The sequence below is a fragment of the Lichenostomus cassidix genome, chromosome 4 (assembly GCF_008360975.1).
Source record: "Lichenostomus cassidix isolate B80296 chromosome 4, HeHo_3.0, whole genome shotgun sequence".
Lineage (NCBI taxonomy): Eukaryota > Metazoa > Chordata > Aves > Passeriformes > Meliphagidae > Lichenostomus > Lichenostomus cassidix.
In genome coordinates, this window is record NC_139484.1 from 39,007,965 (window position 1) to 39,025,499 (window position 17,535).

General features: G+C 40.9%; 2 protein-coding genes across 3 annotated transcripts in view; one reads left to right on the top strand and one right to left on the bottom strand.

Annotated features, from left to right (window-relative positions):
* Window positions 1-12,792, bottom strand: part of DCTD (dCMP deaminase) — a 57,942-nt gene extending 45,150 nt beyond the window's left edge. The window contains exons 1-2 of the mRNA XM_085058742.1: window positions 12,656-12,792; window positions 11,489-11,582 (exon numbers count right to left, since the gene is read on the bottom strand). Of these exons, the coding sequence (XP_084914868.1) occupies window positions 11,489-11,499 (11 nt within the window). The 5' untranslated portion in view covers window positions 11,500-11,582; window positions 12,656-12,792. The remainder of the gene's footprint in view (window positions 1-11,488; window positions 11,583-12,655) is intronic.
* WWC2 (WW and C2 domain containing 2) overlaps window positions 12,419-17,535 on the top strand; it is a 95,432-nt gene continuing 90,315 nt past the window's right edge. Inside the window, exon 1 of one of the 2 annotated variants that reach the window (XM_085058737.1) lies at window positions 12,419-12,749. In XM_085058737.1, the coding sequence (XP_084914863.1) occupies window positions 12,619-12,749 (131 nt within the window). In that variant the 5' untranslated portion in view covers window positions 12,419-12,618. Of the gene's footprint in view, window positions 12,750-13,241; window positions 13,525-17,535 lie in introns of those variants that run through there. The other variant, XM_085058738.1, reaches the window with a different exon arrangement.

Here is a 17,535-nt window from a genome sequence, read left to right on the forward strand (position 1 = left end):
TCTAGCTCTGACCAGTTTGATCCTTCCAGGAGAAAACTTTTGCTGACCTGCTTGTGCCACTTGTTTCCCCTCTGGATGTAGTAATATAAACTTGGGTATAATAATAATATTTTGAGTTATTGAGTATAATAATTAATGTATTAACATAATTGGCTCTGACTCATCCCTTTCCTACATACATTTTAGACATAAACTTGCTTTTAGAGACTTCCAAATTATTATTATTATTATTATTATTATTATTATTATTATTATTATTTTCTTCTACAAAATTATCAGATAGTGATCAGTATTTCTGAAGTGCCTGGGCTAGTGGTTTGAAAAGAAGTTTGACAGTAGATCATGATATGCTTAATCCCTGTTGTAATGTCTGCCTGTGGCTGCAGAAAATCAGAAACCTTGAGTCATAAGAAAAGTCCTATTAGTTGGCTTTGCTGAGAGAGGAGAAGTGTGACAGAATCCTTCCCATTTAAAGCTCTGCTGATTGTGGGAGGATAAGGCTGAAGTCAGCCAGGCCCGTTCAGCGAAGCAAGGCATCCTGGCTGCTGGGGCTCGTTTCTACAGTCCAGGAGACAAAATACCTCCTGCTGTTCCTAGTGCTCTCAGCAGGAAGGAGAGGTCCAGGTATTGCTCTTACAGAAAAAAAGGGGGTCTACTGCCTTCCAATGCCACAGACTGGTGGCTCCAAGACACCCCTGGGGAAGGTGATAGTATGTGTGCATTAACTTGAGCCAGAACTCAAAACTTCATATGGCAGAAAAATGTCCAGAAGATTATATGCTACAGAGAAGGGTTATGCCCATTTCCACGCTCCTACTATAGGTCTTCCAGGTAGATGGGGAGCCAGAGCAGGAATGCTAAACCTTTGTCCTGCATCGATTTGTCAAGCTGTCCCTGAAGGAAAGATGACTGAGATTTTCTGGAAAGGAGGCTGGGTTCAGGGCTGGGGACAGGAAGGGCTGTCTAGGAATAGATGGGAAATAAAAAGTGTCCACGAGATTTGTTAAAATGTTAAAGGGGCCCTCAGCAAAAGAAACTCAAGATTACAGAATTTTTCTAAGCCCAGGATTTTTGGAGTGTTTTCTTGGGTTGCAAGTTTACTTTATAAACCAAAACTTATTACATCTTCACAAAACAATTCTAGACTAACTATTAAACAGTCCAAATTATTTTGTGGTTAGTAAAAAAATACACATTGTGAAATAAAGTGTCAATGACATAAAGCAAGAGCAGTAGGGCTGAAGTAAGGTCTTAATGATATTTTTGTTGTTATCACTATAACTATTAGCCCTTATTTTAAAAAAATCATAGAAAATGGGGGGGCATTTCTGGAGAAAGTTTATGGATTTTAAGATTAGTGGCTGGTGTTAGGATTATACTAAAAATTGTGGAAAAAGAATAAGAATCCTTTTTGAAAATTATTTTTAATGCTACAATATTTAAATAAAACTGGACTCAAGTAAAATAAAAGTATATACAAATCCATGCTTGGAAAACCTTAAAATGTATGTCAGCTTCCTCAGAATAATTCTGACGGCCTCAGAGCTCAAAAAAACAGGTCTACTTTGAGCCCTGTATTTTGACTTTGTGTAGTTTAGTTTCACACATTCTGGTATCACAAGTGGTATTGGTCCATTCACGGATAGCAACAACAGAATTAGACATAATGTAGAAAGAAAAAAAAAAAGCAGACACAGTCAAGAAATATTTCTGTCTTGTAGCTTGGCAAATGGCATATTAAGTAGTAATAAATGATGCTAATAAAATGCTTCCTGTTCTGACAATAAATTGTGAAAAAGTGGGAGATGGCACCGGAATGGGCTGAGCTTTGGAATATGATGACAAAAGTAAACAATAGGAGTTCAATAGGAAAAAAAAGAAGTGTTAGCTAGGGAACAAGTATGCAGGTTATCAGTAGAGGAAGGTGCCCTTAGTCCTGGGAATCTGTCTCAGAAGAAGAGCCTCAGTCACAGCAGCAATTCTCAGACACAAGTTTGTCCCAATGAGCTGCCGTAACAGAAGGAGTTAATCCAGTCTACGGCAAAAAAAAAAAAAAAGAAGACTACAGCAGAGGTGGATAGATGCTACCTATCTTTATATCTGGCATTAGTATGACTACTGACAGGGAGTTAGCTCTGTTTCTGACAAAGAAAAGAGCTCCTTTAACTGGAGTGGAGTCAGAAGAGAGAAATGAAAATGATTAAGTGACTGGGAAGTGGGCTTTACAATGAAGATTTACCAAAGAAGAAATAAGGAAGTTATTTGATCAGATTATGTACACTTGCAAAATAGAAATACTCATTTCCACTTTTTCAGGATGAGATTTAAACATATCTGATAAAATACAAGAGTGAAGAATTCTGAGATGGAAATGCTATAGTTATGCTTAATTCTGGTATAAGTTAATTAAAAGAAATCCTGAAGAGGATGCAAAAATCCCCTGCTTGACTACCTTCAATTAAAAATTCAGCACTTACTAACATTCAACTCTTTGGGTTTCTTGGAATCATTTGAAGGCAACCTTCCTATTTGATTTGGTATTCCATTATCCTTGCTTAGTTTAGCAATGTAGTTTTTCTTCCTAATTGCTATATGTTTGCTTTCAAGAAAGCCTGCTCCTGTGACTTGTCCCAGAAGAATTTGCTTTTATAGGTACACATTAAAAATATGAGTCAGACTAACTACATATTGAGATAATCTCACATTTCAGAAACCACATGTAACAATCCATGCAGATTATATCCCAGCATTGGTCAGGAAAAGCGAGACTTTGCAGAAATGAAGAAGCCCTGTCATACCCTGGAACTGACACTGGTTGTCCCATATCCAGGTTGGATGCCATTTGGAATATGGCATCAGGTTAAGAACTGAAATCATTGGACTAACAGGACTTCACTTGGTGCTGCAGAAGTATCGACTGTTAGGTACAGCAGCAGAGAAAAACAAAGTTTTGACATGCTCATTACACTTTGTCTTTCATCCATCATTGCTTGGCTTTGGTTTTATTTCCTTTTGCTATTTCTTAGTTTTCTGCAGGTCCATCAGTTCAGCATTTGGCATAGTTTCAAAAAATATGACACAACAAAACATCTTAATTATTCTGTCATGATGGTTTTGCATATTTAAACATATGAATCCTCTGTAAATAAGTGAAAGGTTATGAAAAAGAATTTTAGCTCTGCAGTCTGTTTGGGTTTTATGAATTTTACTTTGATTTGGAAACGTCATGGTTCACTGCAAGCTCACCAGAGTCAGTTTAATGGATTAGAATATATTGTTAAAATGAGACTGCTGGAGAAGCATATTCCACAGTTGTGGAATACTGTGAATGAAGGTTAAACTCTGCTGCACTAAAAGGTAGCATACCACTACTTTTTCTTTCTTGCCTTACAGGATAACGAGCAGGAGCAGCACTGCAAGTTCACTACAGCGGAAAAGTTTTATCTATTTTCAGTTTTTCTTCATTTATACTGATACATCAAAAAAGAACTCTTAAAGATAACTACATATAAGCATTACTCTTTCATGTTGTATCGTGGACACAAAATGTGCATACATGTGCTTTTGAGATTTTTATAATATTATTTTTGAGATTTTTGTTTTTCTGAAACATGATTTCCTTTAAGGATTTATTTGATTCAAGAAAACCTCTTTTCATAAACAACTCATTATCTTCTTCTTCCTTGCCTCAGGGTATTTCTTTGCCTCCTCTTCCCAAAATAAAAGCTTGTTAACTTGCCCATGACCTGTGAAAACCATCTAAAATTTTTAAAATCTGTATTTAGCTGGACAGATCTTTGTTTTCTCTTAACAGCATTCTGGCACTTGTGATTAATGATGTTACATGTAGCTTGCCAACAGTTCAGTCCCTGAAAATGGTGTAGAAGGCACACCAATTGCAGGGGTGTCAACAGCTCTCAATCTCCAGTTGCTGCTTCTTAGAGTCATAGAATAAGCTGAGTTGGAAGGGTCTTGCAAGGATCGACTCCAGATCCTGACCCTGCTCAGGACAACCCCAAGAATCACATTATGCATCTGAGGGCATTGCCCAAACTCTTCTTCAACTCTGTGGAATCACAGAATCTTCTTCCAGCTCTCACAGGATAAAACTGCTAATGTGGCTCTTGGTGCTGTTTTGAGGCCACTGCAGGACGTGCAGCATATCTCCCTTCACGCAGAGCCCTTCCCAAGCAGAACCCAGGCTAAGCACTCCTGTTTTGGCTTTGACCCTCTTTTTCTGGCTGAGTGGAACGGTTTGAATGGCAACCCCAGCCACTGACTCTACCAGCAGATGTCACTGTTGGCAGCGTGGGCCTTTGCTGCCTGTGCACAGCAACAGACACTACAGCCCTTACGTGTCCCTTCCAAGAAGTGGCGGTGTGGACATCACCCAGAGAAGGGAGTACTAAGGTTCATATAGGTATGACTGTAGACACTGGGGAGCACAGTCATCATCAGTGATAGATCCAAAATTACCGTGAATCTCAGTTTGAGAATAGCGGATGAAACTAGATGGAAGCTGTACCTCATTCCACTACATTTTTGAAGATATGCTCCACTTTATTTCCTAGGAGTGGAAGGCCTAATTCTGCAATCTAAAAGAAATGCCCAAACTTCTGCATTCCTGGAGTGGGAAGCACACTGCTGCGTGAGAGTATTGTACTTCTGCCACATTTATGTTTGGGAAAAAAGGTGTCAATGTTAAGTGATCAGAGAACTAGTATTTGAAAACACAATTTTTCTTCTTCATATTAACCTCCCCCACTTTTATTTGTTTCAATTGCTGAAGGTGACATATTGAGTTGTATAGTCATGTATAAATCCTTCTGTAGAAGAACCAAAGTCTTTTCTGAGTGATGTCTGCAACACCACTGACAGCTGCAGAGACCACAATCTTGAGAGTTTATCATTTGTTCTAATTGTCTATTGAGACTAAAGGGAAAGCACCACTGATTCCAAACATCCAGTCGCTTGCTTACAGGGGCACCTCCGGCCAAAAGTTCAAGAAGCCAGTTTGCAGTTTAGCAGTTTCTTTGCTTTGGTATGTTTGAATTATGTGGCAAGCTTTTGTACCCTTTAAAGATATGGAGAAATAGGCAAATGGGAATCTCATGAAGTTCAACAAAGAAAAATGCAAGGTCCTATACCTGGGGCAAAATAACCTCATGTACCAGTACACACTCCAGGCTAGGGTGATTCTTAGTGATACGAGGTGATTGAGGAAAGTGATCCTTACCCTCTACTTAGAACTGGTGAGGCCACATCTGGCATGATGGGTCCAGTTCTGGGCTTTCCTGTGCAAGGGTCCAGCAAAGCACCAACAAGGCTGATTAAGGGACTGGAGTACCTCACATATCAGTAAAGGCTGAGAGAGTGGTACTGTTGTGCCTGGTGAAGAGAAGGCTCAGCTGTATCTCATGAATGTATATAAATACCTGAAGGGAGGATGCCAAAATGATGGAGCCAAGCTCTTTTCAGTGGTGCCCAGTGACAGGATCAGAGGCAATAGGTACAAACTGAGACAAGGAGTTTCCCTCTGAACATTATGAAACACCTTTTTCCTTTGAGGGTGACCAAGCAGTGGAGCAGGTCGCCATGAGAGGCTGAGTAATCTCCATCCTTGGAGATAACAGAAAAAATGCCTGGACATGATCCTGGACAATCATCTCTAGGTGACCCTGAGCAATCAGGTTGAACAGGATGACCTCCAGACGAAGCCCTTCCAACCTCCCTCATCCCCTAATCCTGTGATTCCTTAGATATAAGCATCAACTATGTATCCTTTTCTCCTTTACAGAAGGGCTGATTATCAGCAACAGGTCTGACATTTCATACTCCAAGGATTATGCATTATTTCATACTTAAATTTTGCAGACTTTGGCTAGATACAAAATATTTTTTTAATTCTTGTTCAACGTAATCTTTCAATGCTGTAGGAGGTTGTTTCTTTATCAGTGCATTTCATTTATGAACACACAAGTACAGCTAACTAAATTTTATACTTTTGTTACGTTTTTCCACAAAGAAATTCAAAGGAGAGAACTGTTGAAATATTGCTATGTATCTTACATGTGGACACAAGCATTTCATAAAACATGCTTGACCATATGGAATTGATAACTTTTATACATATTTTACCTGGGAACACGATACCAAAAAAAGGAATTTTTGTATTAATTATAATGTTTTCCTTGTGATAAGAAAGCTTATCCAAAGCACTTCTGAGACTACATATTGAAATAATAAAAATTACATAATTCAATTCAATAGATTCAGTTCAGAAGCTGGAAGCACCCAACATTCTAATACCTATCCCATTTCATATAGATATTTTTTACTCCATCATGTCACCTAACACGATTCTTTTTCTGATGACCACTGCAAGGTGGACATAATCGCGTCATGCTGTGTTCTTCAAATTGTTTCAATCCTCCAAAAAGTGCAAACATTGGGATTCCAGGTTTTGGATAACCAGACTAGAATGAAAATTGCCATGGAATGATTCATACAATTCAGCAACATCTCTAGCAGTCTAGAAGTGCTAAATCTTGGTATTAATGAATCAGTCCCATTTTTGCTATAAATTCACACAGACTGATTTTATTTTGCAGCATGGTTTTTAGCCTCACTTAGCAATAAGATAGGATTGTTGTCGGCTGGGCCAGACATCAAAATAATTTGGACTGATGCAAAGAAACTGTATTTTTTGAGGGGAAAGAAGAGATCAAAAGTGGGTAAAGGAGAAAAGTAGTACTTTTTCCATGTTAGAGTTTGGCAAGTACATACTTCTTTGCATTTAAAATATAATTTTTCATTTGTTAGAAGAAAGGTTCCCTAAGCCTTTCTATCAGTCAGAGAACCGCTTTTACTTTTGTAATGCAGGTGTTAAATACTGTATTAGTCCAGCCTACTTCATTCACTGCACAGTGTTTCTGAATGCACATGGATACACAAAAAAAACACAACACCAAAACAACACACCCCAAACAACACACAAACACACCACCCCACACCACCACCCCACCAAAAACAAACAACCCAAACCAACAAACAATAAAGCATCTTAAATACTTGAATAAATTAACTGCTGCTCACTGCCAAAGGAGCTGTTATTGAGAAATTCCTCCATTCTTCGCTTCATGCCAATAAGCAGTAACCTTCTGTTGCTGGCCAGCTTCTCTCTTACATGAGGCCAAAAGAGAAGACCAGGCTCTTGGGAACCTTCCTGGCTAACCATACATGCTTTGGGGTTTTCCAAAGCCATTAGACAGCAGTGAATAGACAGTGTAATTCCACAGATAGGATGAAATGTAGGAAACCTAAATGTGTGTTCAAGTATTAGAAATACACAAAAAATGCAATGAGACTGTTACTATGGAAGATGTAATACCAAGACTGCAAGAAGAATTTTTTGGGAATATGCATCAGACACTAATGTGGACCTCATCAATCCTAGGGGTTTTGGAACAACCAAAATATTCTATTTTCTTTCTTCTTTGTCCACAGAAATTTCAGCAGTATGAATCAGACTTAACAGAATCGAATGTTAAGTCAGTTTAATGAGTGGCTTGGGGTGAGTCTGAGAAGATTTTACCATGAAAACATTGCTCACATTTCCATAGCTAACTTTGAGGCAAAGCTCATATCACATCATTTTCATTCTAAATTTTTCATTTTCTACTCTAAACTTTCAATCAGGCTAACAATAATTTAAAATCATTCTCTGCACTTACTTTCAGATTTATAGTATGTCTTGACTCAAAACATGCTCAGTACTTTCTCCTATGCATGCCTGAATGCAAAAAAAAAAAAAAAAAAGGCCAAAGTTATGGGAAAAAAGCTAGTAAATATTCATTTGAAGCAGAACCTGGTATAGTCTTTTTTCACTGATAATCTGGGCAATCTTTGTAGAACTGTCTAAGCAGCAAGCTGTCCAACTGAATCTAAGTGGAGAGAGCAGGCTTTGGAATAACAAGAAAAGCTAGATGAGCATAAACATTATCTGGCTCCATCGATTCTGCAGAGCTTCATCATATATTCAACCAGAAACAATATTATTCAAAGATCTTTTACTTTCAGATGTATACATGCAACAGAAGCTGACAACAGTAAAAGCAGCATTCCTCCGCCTTTCCTCCTTCATGCATGTACAGTTTTTCTTTACAGCACTTTTAAAACATTTTTTAAAACTAAATATCTCACTGAATAAGGGAAAATATTTTGGTGTGGGCTTTTTTCTTTGAAAACATAGCTGTCAGATAAAATTCACTGTTGTTAAATAAACATCCATAATGCTGAAGATAGTGATCATTTTTTAGAGTTCTACAGTAGCTACATGTGATGGAAGTCAGACTCATAGTAAATACATGGCGATTTAAGTGTTTAAAAAAACCCCAACATAACCAATATGTATTTTCAAACATTTTTGTCAGATCCTTCTAGAAATTAATTTCGTTACCATACTTCATAATTCATTCTGTACTCAAATTCTGTGTGGAAGCAGTGAAAGCTGAACTATGGAGATTTTCAGGGAGACTGCTGCAGCTCCTGTTACAAAGCCATCTGTGGATAGTACAAGTTAGAGCTATAACAGGTGTAAATTTCACCAGGAATGACACTCTAGTGGATCATCAAATTAAGGGAGTCTCCTATTAGGGAAAGACAAGGTACAAACACACCTTTTTTGATCACAGTCAGTCCCAGGAACAGACTTATTGCGAAAGAAGCAAGCAGAGAGTATCAGAAGATTAACTACATTGGTAAAGACTGGAGTGCATATGTTTCTTGTTATGTGACAGGAGACAAGCATATGCCTTTGAAGTCCTCCTTTCTGGATATGGCCATTTCCACACTTGTGTTCTGAATTTTCACATAGACTTTTTTTTCTTCTAGCTGACACAAAATAGTTATGATTCCAATTCCCTTCACCTCAGTCCTTTAGCTATGTACAACTGACTATGGGAATTTCTTCAGGTTAGTTAAACATGCATATGCAAAGCAAAAAATAGGAATGGTTTGTCGCTGTTGAGCAGCTAGCAGAGTAATGAAGGCACCAGTTCCACAAAAAAACCAACACAAAAAAACAAAACACCCAACACAAACCCCCCCACCACCACCACCCAAACACACCCAAACACCAAACCACAACAAAACACAAAAAACCAAAAACCCACCACAATGGTTAGCTCCTTTTCATTGACTGTAGCTTGTTATTTATCATACCTACTTATAGGTACTTAAGTCATGCCATAGCTATGTTGTTCTGTGCTTTTGGATACCTCCTTCATATGCAGCCTTCTGTGTTTTGGATAAAGCATGCTTACATCTTCTGAACTATGCTGTCGTTTGCAATTGAGCCAAACAATCTGTGGTATGCTGTCAGCTGACAATGTCAGCACAACATGCCAGGCAGGTTATCAGTTGAGATGCAGGAGGTATACTTGAAAAACTACCTTTAGTTAGAATTTACAGCATATTTTAGGCAAAAAAGAATCATTAGACATATGAAAAAAAATATTAAAGAGTAGGGGAAGAAATTATTTTCTACTAGTCCAAATTGCAAAAGGTCAACACCTGAAGAAGATAACTGGATCCCGTTTTGTACAATAGCAGTCCTTCAAAATGCTGTATGTTCTTACTCACAATACTAAAGGTCTATTTACACAAATAACACCTACTTTTTGTCTGTCTGACTTTAAATACTGTCATGCCTATGTAGTCCTAACCTGTCCTTCTGAACTGCAGACTCTAACTATGGATGCAAACACAACGAAGTGCTCAAACAATGGAAAATAGAGGGAGGAAGGTGAGAGCCTAACACCATGCAGCAGTTTATACTTCAGTGTAAGCACATCTGTATATATACACATAAGCATATATATAAAAATTAGACAATTAAGCAATGATTTTAGTATATTTATTTCTAAAATTTAAGAACTGCAATTTCAATTTATTTGTGCAAATTAAAATATTGATGTCTTCTGATGAGAAGTATTACATTGGTAAAGATTGTTATAAATCAGATCCACATCCATGTGGATCTTATCTGACCAATAATCAAAGGTGTGGGTCTGGTTGCCCTGGTGGTGACAGAGAGTAGGAACTGAGTATTACCTCAGGTGCCATGACTACTTTCAGAGGAAGTATTGGCACAAATTATCTATCAGTTTTGTCTCGGTATTACAGATTTTCTAATCTTATGCTTTCTTTTACGTGAATTATTTAGAGACTAGGCGTACAGTAGTGCTGCTGTGTAACAGGCCTTCTTTTTCAGGATGAAAAAGGCTGTATTGTTACAAAAGCCCCTGGTTAATGCCAAAGATAAGTAACTGGCAGCTGGTTTCAGAAAGAAAAGTATATCCACTATAGCTTTTTATCACCTTACATAACAAAATGTCTTATTGATAATGCAAACTGAACTTAAAAAGGGATGAGGAAATTCAGTTTATTCTGTACCACAACTGCCACATGTAGTTTCTCACTGTAGGATGACAAATTATAAAATTGAGTAGATTGTTTAAAAGGACACAAATTAAATATTTAGTAAAAGTAGGGATTTTATTTTTTACTGATAGACAAGAAAACTGGCCCTTATAAACCAATCAGCTCATTGAAACTTAATATTCTCAATGAAAATAAATGCATCTCTCTCTTTAATAAGCAATGATCCTATTGCATTCCCTAAGTGGCTCAACTCTTATGGATATCCAGAAGTTAGAACAGCTCAGGTTTTGTCCACTGTTAACTACCAGGACCTTACTTCATGTATGTAGTTTCACTGCAATTTACCTTAGTACAACAGATGTCAAAATCTTCAAGAGAGTTTGGAGGAGGGAGGTGTATGGGTCATTTGGAGACAAAGTTACAGAATAAAATAAGTAGAATGACTAAAATAATGCAGATCTTATCTGTACCAGAATGGCAATTATCTAAATTTAAGTAATATCTTGCTGGTACATTTTTCTATTTAGGAACAGATCCAACAGTAGGACTTAGATAGCTGTAAACTAGTTACTTCAATGCTTGTCAGACATGTGGCCTCTTAAGTGGAATCCAAAAACTTGTTATGCACTGAACAAGTCCAGTACTTTATAACTGTAAATTGCCTCAAAAGATTAATTCACAGAGCTGAATACTAGAAAGATTAATGGAGAAGACAAACAGACAAAAAAAAAAAAAAAAAAAAAAGGACAGCTCTGGGTTCAAGACTTCCTCTCCCAGGAAAATCTTGTTACTTAAAGCCAGTAACTTTAAATGAAAAGAAATAAAACATTCTAGGAAATAGGGACTTGAGTTATCTAGGAGTTCTAACCGTTAAACTAAAGAGTTATATTCCCCCATAGATGTTCTACTTCTGGTGCCAGATCTTGGGAATCAGATACACATGCAAATTAATAGAGCTCATTAAATTACCTTCTATCAGCTGAACCATGGTAACCAGCCTGGGGTACTCTTCTGTGGCAAATACGAAACACTCAGTAACTCACACCTGGTTTCCATACTTAATGTGACATAGCTGCTTGCTTTTCAGGCCACAGCAGTCCAGAGCACACATGGTGTACACACATTCTTCACTGGTGCTTCTGTTAAAAAATAACCAAAGCAAACAAACACACAAAACCAAAACCAAAGACACTAAGTTTAGGTACTTCCATGGTTAAGAAAGAGTTCTCTTTTGTATTTAAATGTTGAACTCAAGTATTTTAAATCAAGGTTCTTCTTAGGAACCCTCGAGCCTTACTGGAGTTTAGCGAGAGCTCACAAGGATGTGAAGTGAGCTTAGCGGGACCTGAGCGGCTCGAAGAGGGAACTCGACACCGCCGCGACTCAGGGCATGGAGGCAGTGGCAAAGCTGCCTTTTGCCGGGGCGCGTTCCCCGCGCTCCCAGGGCCAGGGCATGCCCCACGGCGAAGTCTCCTGCGCCACCCGATGCAGGGCCGCGGCAAGTTTGCAGACAAAGAATGGGACGCGCCGGTGCCCGTCATGCCGGGGCGCTGCTGTCCTCCGCGGGGCGGCAGTGACCGCGGGGCTCCCGGCCCCACCAGCTGCCCCGCCAGGCTGCGCGGCCGCGGCCGGAGCGCCCGGGAGCGGCTGTCCTCCGCGGGGAGCTGTCTCCTGCCGCCACGCCGGGCGAGCCCCCGGGAAAAGCTCTATGGAAGCAGGCGGCCCCCTCTGGCAGCCTTTCCCGGCTCCCGCCCGCCGTCCTGCCCTCCGCGCTGCCCCGCCGGACGCTGCCCGTGCCGGATCCGCGGCCGGGGCCTGCCCGACCCGGCGGGCAGCGCGGCCAGGGTTAACCCTGAGGAATGCGGCGGGAGGAATGTGCATGCAGATGAGATGGATGCTAATCTCATGCTAATGAGCGGCGGCCGCAGCCGCCCGGGGCTCAGCCGGGCTCCCCGCGCCCAGACGGCAGCTGGGCTCCGCCGGCAGCCCTGACCCGCCGCGGCGCGGGCGAGGCGGCAGCCCGGGCATGGTGGACTGAGAGCCGGCCGCGCCAAGGGCTTCCCTGGACTCCCGCGAGCCCCCGCTCCCGGCCCCTTCCCCGGCCCGGGTCGGGGCTTTTCCCGCTTCCCGTCTTTCTTTCTGTCCCTATGGAGCAGCTACCCCCGCCGCCCGACCATGCCTAGGAAAGAGGGGAATGGGCAGCTTCCCTTACCCGATGGCTGGGAGGAGGCGAGGGATTACGACGGCAAAGTCTTCTACATCGACCACAACACTAAGCAGACCAGCTGGATCGACCCCCGGGACAGGTGGTGCGCGGGCAGGGAGGCGGCGAGGCCCGGGCGGGGGTGGGCTAGGAGCGGGGCAGCCCCGGCACGGAGGGACGGGCGGGGGGCGGCGGAGGATCTCCTCTCGGCACGGGGACGGGGGAGCGGGAGAAGGCTCTGCCTGCAGCCGGGCACCCCGTGCCCTCCTTCCCAGCGGCACGGGTACAGCCTCGTTCCTGAGCCCGTGGCGTGAGTTAGTGTTGGGGCGGGGAGGGAGGGAGACGCCTGTAGATTTCCTCCCGCAGCGGCCGGGGGTCGCTGGCATTTGGGGAGTTCCCGACGTGTCCCAAAGTTTGCGAGTCCCTCCGAAGCCGGAGGCGCTGGCTCCTCGCCCTCCCTCTGGCCCGGGCGCTGCAGAGCGGTGCCGCCTCTCCCTCGCTGCTGGCTGGCGGAGCATCCCGGGCGCCGGGCCCGCCCGTGTGGCCCCGCTGGCCCGGCCCGCCCGGAGCGCTGTGCGGGGCTGCCGGCGGGCGAGCCGCGCTGCCCAGGCCTCGTGCGCTCGCTAGGCCTCAGCGAGCCGCACTCCGCTCAGCCCCGCCGGCCGCAGCGCTGCGCGTTCGCTGTCCCTCCCGGCGCTGAGCTCTGCAAAACTCCTCTGGAGCTGCTCGGGCCAGCGAGGTACCCTAAGCGAAGGCTGCTCGCCCCGGCGTACCCAGGCAGCTCTGCCGGCTGGACAGGGATGCTGGCTCTGTGGGTCGGCTGCGATGACTGTTGTTAGTAGCTGCATCACAGGCACACAAGAGAACTATTGCAAAACGTACGTTTTGTCCGAAGTGGTGCTGAAAAGTAATTAAACTCCAAAACTTTACGTATATGATGAAATACGGTGTTGCAATTGAAAACAGCGCAGTCTGATTATTAAAAAAAAAACCCAAAAAATTAAAAGACATTATAAATTTATGGCACAAGCAGCACTGAATTATAAATGAAGGCCTTGGTTTATATTTCTCGGGTGAAATTAGAAAAGGTAGTTGTGACGGAGCTTGCTGCCTGTAAGTTGCACAGGAAAGTTTTGACGAGCATCATGTGCTGTGTAAGGCCTGCTGCTCAGTCTTACTTGCTATAACAGCAAATTCCAGTAGTAGCAAACCTCATGCTTAAATTCCTCTGTACTTCACAACATGTTAATTACCTCGTAAATATTAGTGAGGTGATAAGGTATAGGGGACAATGTTATTTATTACACCTGGCCTTCTCGGCTGGTTTTTTTTTTTTTTAATGCAGGCAGTATAAAACTTCTGTCTTTACTGACCCTAGAAATGGTGGATATGAAGTTTTGTTTAGTTTTAGACCTTAAATGTGTGTTTTCAAAGCAGAATAGAAGATTGAGGTAAAGCAAAATGTGATATTGAGTGTACTTGTTATAACAGTGCCTCAATGAGTATACTACTAATTCAATTTTTTGATACATTCTGTAGTCCTGAAAAGTTCAAGAGTATTCATATTTGATGTTAAAATTTGAGTCGTCACTCTCATTACAGAGTAGACAGTGAAGGAACACTTGTGTGTTTGCTATCCTATAGGGATAGGATAAATATTGTTTCATTAATATATTACAGGTGAAAGAGAAACCAAGTCCTGAGACTTTACTTCCTTAGCCCTCATTATGGATTATAAAGACCTTTTTCAGAAGTGTCATGTTTAAAATAGTTGTTAACCTGTGTCAGTCACGCGAAACAAACAAAAAGGGATTTTGCCCTAGGAAATTGTGCTTGTTGGTTATTTTAATATTTTTTCTCATGTTCTTTTCTAGATTGTTCTGATCGTACATGTATTTGTTACTGCTTAGATGGTGCAGGTCTGTTAATATGATTATAGCCTTGTGTACAGCTGTGAAAAAAAACTTAAATCAGCTTCAAGCTTGGGGCTCAGTTTTCAGTTTTGCCCACTTTATGTATTTGAGTAATCCCACTGATGTTAAGAGAATCTCACACTGTCAAGGGCAGTAGTGACGTAGCTTGTGTCTTAGGAATGTTGTGGAAGCTCAAGGGTTTTTAATGTTTTGCACTGTTCAACAGTGATTTTTTTTCTCTCCAAACACTTACTGTTCTATGTTCATTTGTTTTGAAGGCTGGTGGCCCAAAGGAGAGGGCACTTAAGGTATATAATGAGAAAGAGAAACATAAAGGCAAGAATGTGAGAGTTGTAGTAACATTTTCCCTCACTAAATGTATACATGTGATTTCTTTGATTATGACTCCCTCAAGCTACAGCAAACTGAGAACTTGCTGGTCATGACACTTCTTCTGGAACTGGCTTACTGTAAGAAGAGAAATAGCCCAAAGTATCAATTGTATCCTGCTACTACTTGACAAAAATATAAAAAGACAACTGTGGACTGAAGAGGGTGAAGCAGATGAAAAGGGGTGAAAGGGTTAGAGGAATGCATACTTTTTTTTTGAAGTTCCCTTGAAACTCTTCCAAGTTCTTGGGATACTGAGTTATGGTAAGGTATTGATTTGTTTTGGGGTTTTTTTTCTGACAGTCAGTTAATAAGGGCTTGGGATGGGACAGGAATTTGAAAAGGAAAATTTTCCTTTTTTTCCCTCATTCATTTTAAGTAGGCCTCATGTTATATTCTGTAGTGGAACCAACAGAGTAAGATACCAATGAGGAGTGAAATGGGAGATGGGAATCTCGGTCACCTGAACTTTTCAGCAGTTGGATAATGCTTGGTTTTCTTACCATGAATGCCGAGCTTCTCATATCTTGGTTTCTACGCAATAAATAGTCCAGTGCACGCTGCTGATCATCATTGACTCAAAACAGATGGGACATTTTTTTATAGCTTGTCTAAAATGAGTTCTACATCACAAATTCTGAAGCTGCAAGTGATCTTCATTTAAACCTTTATCTGCACTCCTGTCAGTGGTAAGGAATGAGCTGCTATGAAAACAAAACTATCCTTTCTGTTCTCACTTTGCTTTCCACTGAGGACTAAAATCTGTTTAAAATACATTTGTACATTTGAAATAGTTCATAGTATACTTTTGCTAAAATGCTTCCAGATACTTGCTAACTGTATAACCAAGAAAATGCTTGAGAAGCATTGGATATGCAGAAACCACAGAACTTTATGAGTTGAGAGATTGTGAAAGAGTTTTCTTTGTGAATAGGGAATGCAGTTTTCCATTGCTGCTTTCATCTTTTGGGGAGGTGAAAACACTACAGTTTTTAGCATGGGGATCTGTAATTTGTGCTAGATTTGTCCAAATTAAAACATTTACAAGATTTCAGCAATTAAATGTTGCTTGCCCTTTTTCCTTAGAAAAGAAGGGCAGTTTATTCCTTACCTTTTCACTGGAACTTGCTTTTTCTTGTCCTGTGAACAGTAGAGACTGTGAGGGCTGAAGATAGTGAAGTTATTTGAGTGGGGGGATTTTCATCCCATCTCTTTTCTGGACACTTCTGTAGCTCAGGGTTGCGTGGTAAAAGACTTTCAGTCATAGGAGACATATAAGACACTGGGTGCGTTAAAGGTAGCAAATTAGAGGGAAATAATGGAATAGCATGATGAGAGGCATCATCAGAGATTGGAAAATACATTTGGATTGATTCTTTCTTGCGTGTAAGAAAACTGTACTGTGACAGATGAACAAAAAATAAGTGTTAGTCATTGCAGTTTGAAAGGGATTGATCTTAATTCTGTTTTAAGTGCTAACCTCGACATTGGTGATTTAAAATACCACTACAGCAACTACCTGGTAAGTTCTTTCTTTAGGCTGCTGCTTGCTAAGAATGAATTTAATGGTAAACCATCACTGGTTTCTCTCATAATTTCTCATTCCCTTTCTATCTTCCCTTCCCTTGTCTGCTAGTAACTGTGGGGGAAGTGAGGCTTTTATGTTTTTGATGGTGTGGAGCTGCTAAATGATTGTTTCAACGTACCTTATGACATCCGAGTCTTAATAAGAAATGGTCAGCTTGCTCTTTTGAAAAATCAGTAGAGAATTCTTTGGTGATGCTCCAAGGTGTCAGCTTGCGGTAATCCTGTAGGGAGATAGGGCAACAATTTTTTTCTCAAAATATCTTTTTCTTCCCTATTTCATCCTGTAGTATCATTTGCTGGTTTTTATCCCAATTCCACAAAATTATTCCTGCCTCCTTGTCTGCTCAGAAATATGTATGTGTTCCCTGTGAAACTGTCTAGTATCTCATTCTGATTTCAGTGACTGGTTGAGGACTGCTTTTACTTAATTGATCTATATTTATTCAAAATAAAACCCATGATGCGAGTACTGAACATGCAATGAGAAACTAGCTGTGTTTGAAGTTCTGACATCTTCATTTGTTTATCCAGTGTAAAGTACAATTCTAATATTGGAGTGCTGGTATAGCTGTGATAGCATCAGACAGTGTGAAAATACAAAGTGATTGTGTATGTGGGGTTTTTAACCAGTCTGTCATTTGCATGGGGCTGTGTGTTGTTGATTTTAGCATTAGTGAAAATGGCTATAGTAACTCTGAGATAACGCTTTTATTCTTTATTTCTCTGGGAGTGATAGGGCTGCACTGTGTCTTTCATCTCAGAGCATGTGAAGTTAACAAGTCAGGAAATGCTGCAGTGTATTTGCTTATGTGTGCAGTGTGTACTGCTGGTCACAGCCAAGAATTGTGACCTGGTATGTAAAGTGGGACAAGTCACATAGACTGTGGTTTATCCAGATCTATGTCTGTAGTACTTGCCTACTAGAGCTATTTTGATTAAAACCTCTCTTGACCTATAATATAGTGTTACGGTAGTTGTCATGCACAATGTAAGACGTAA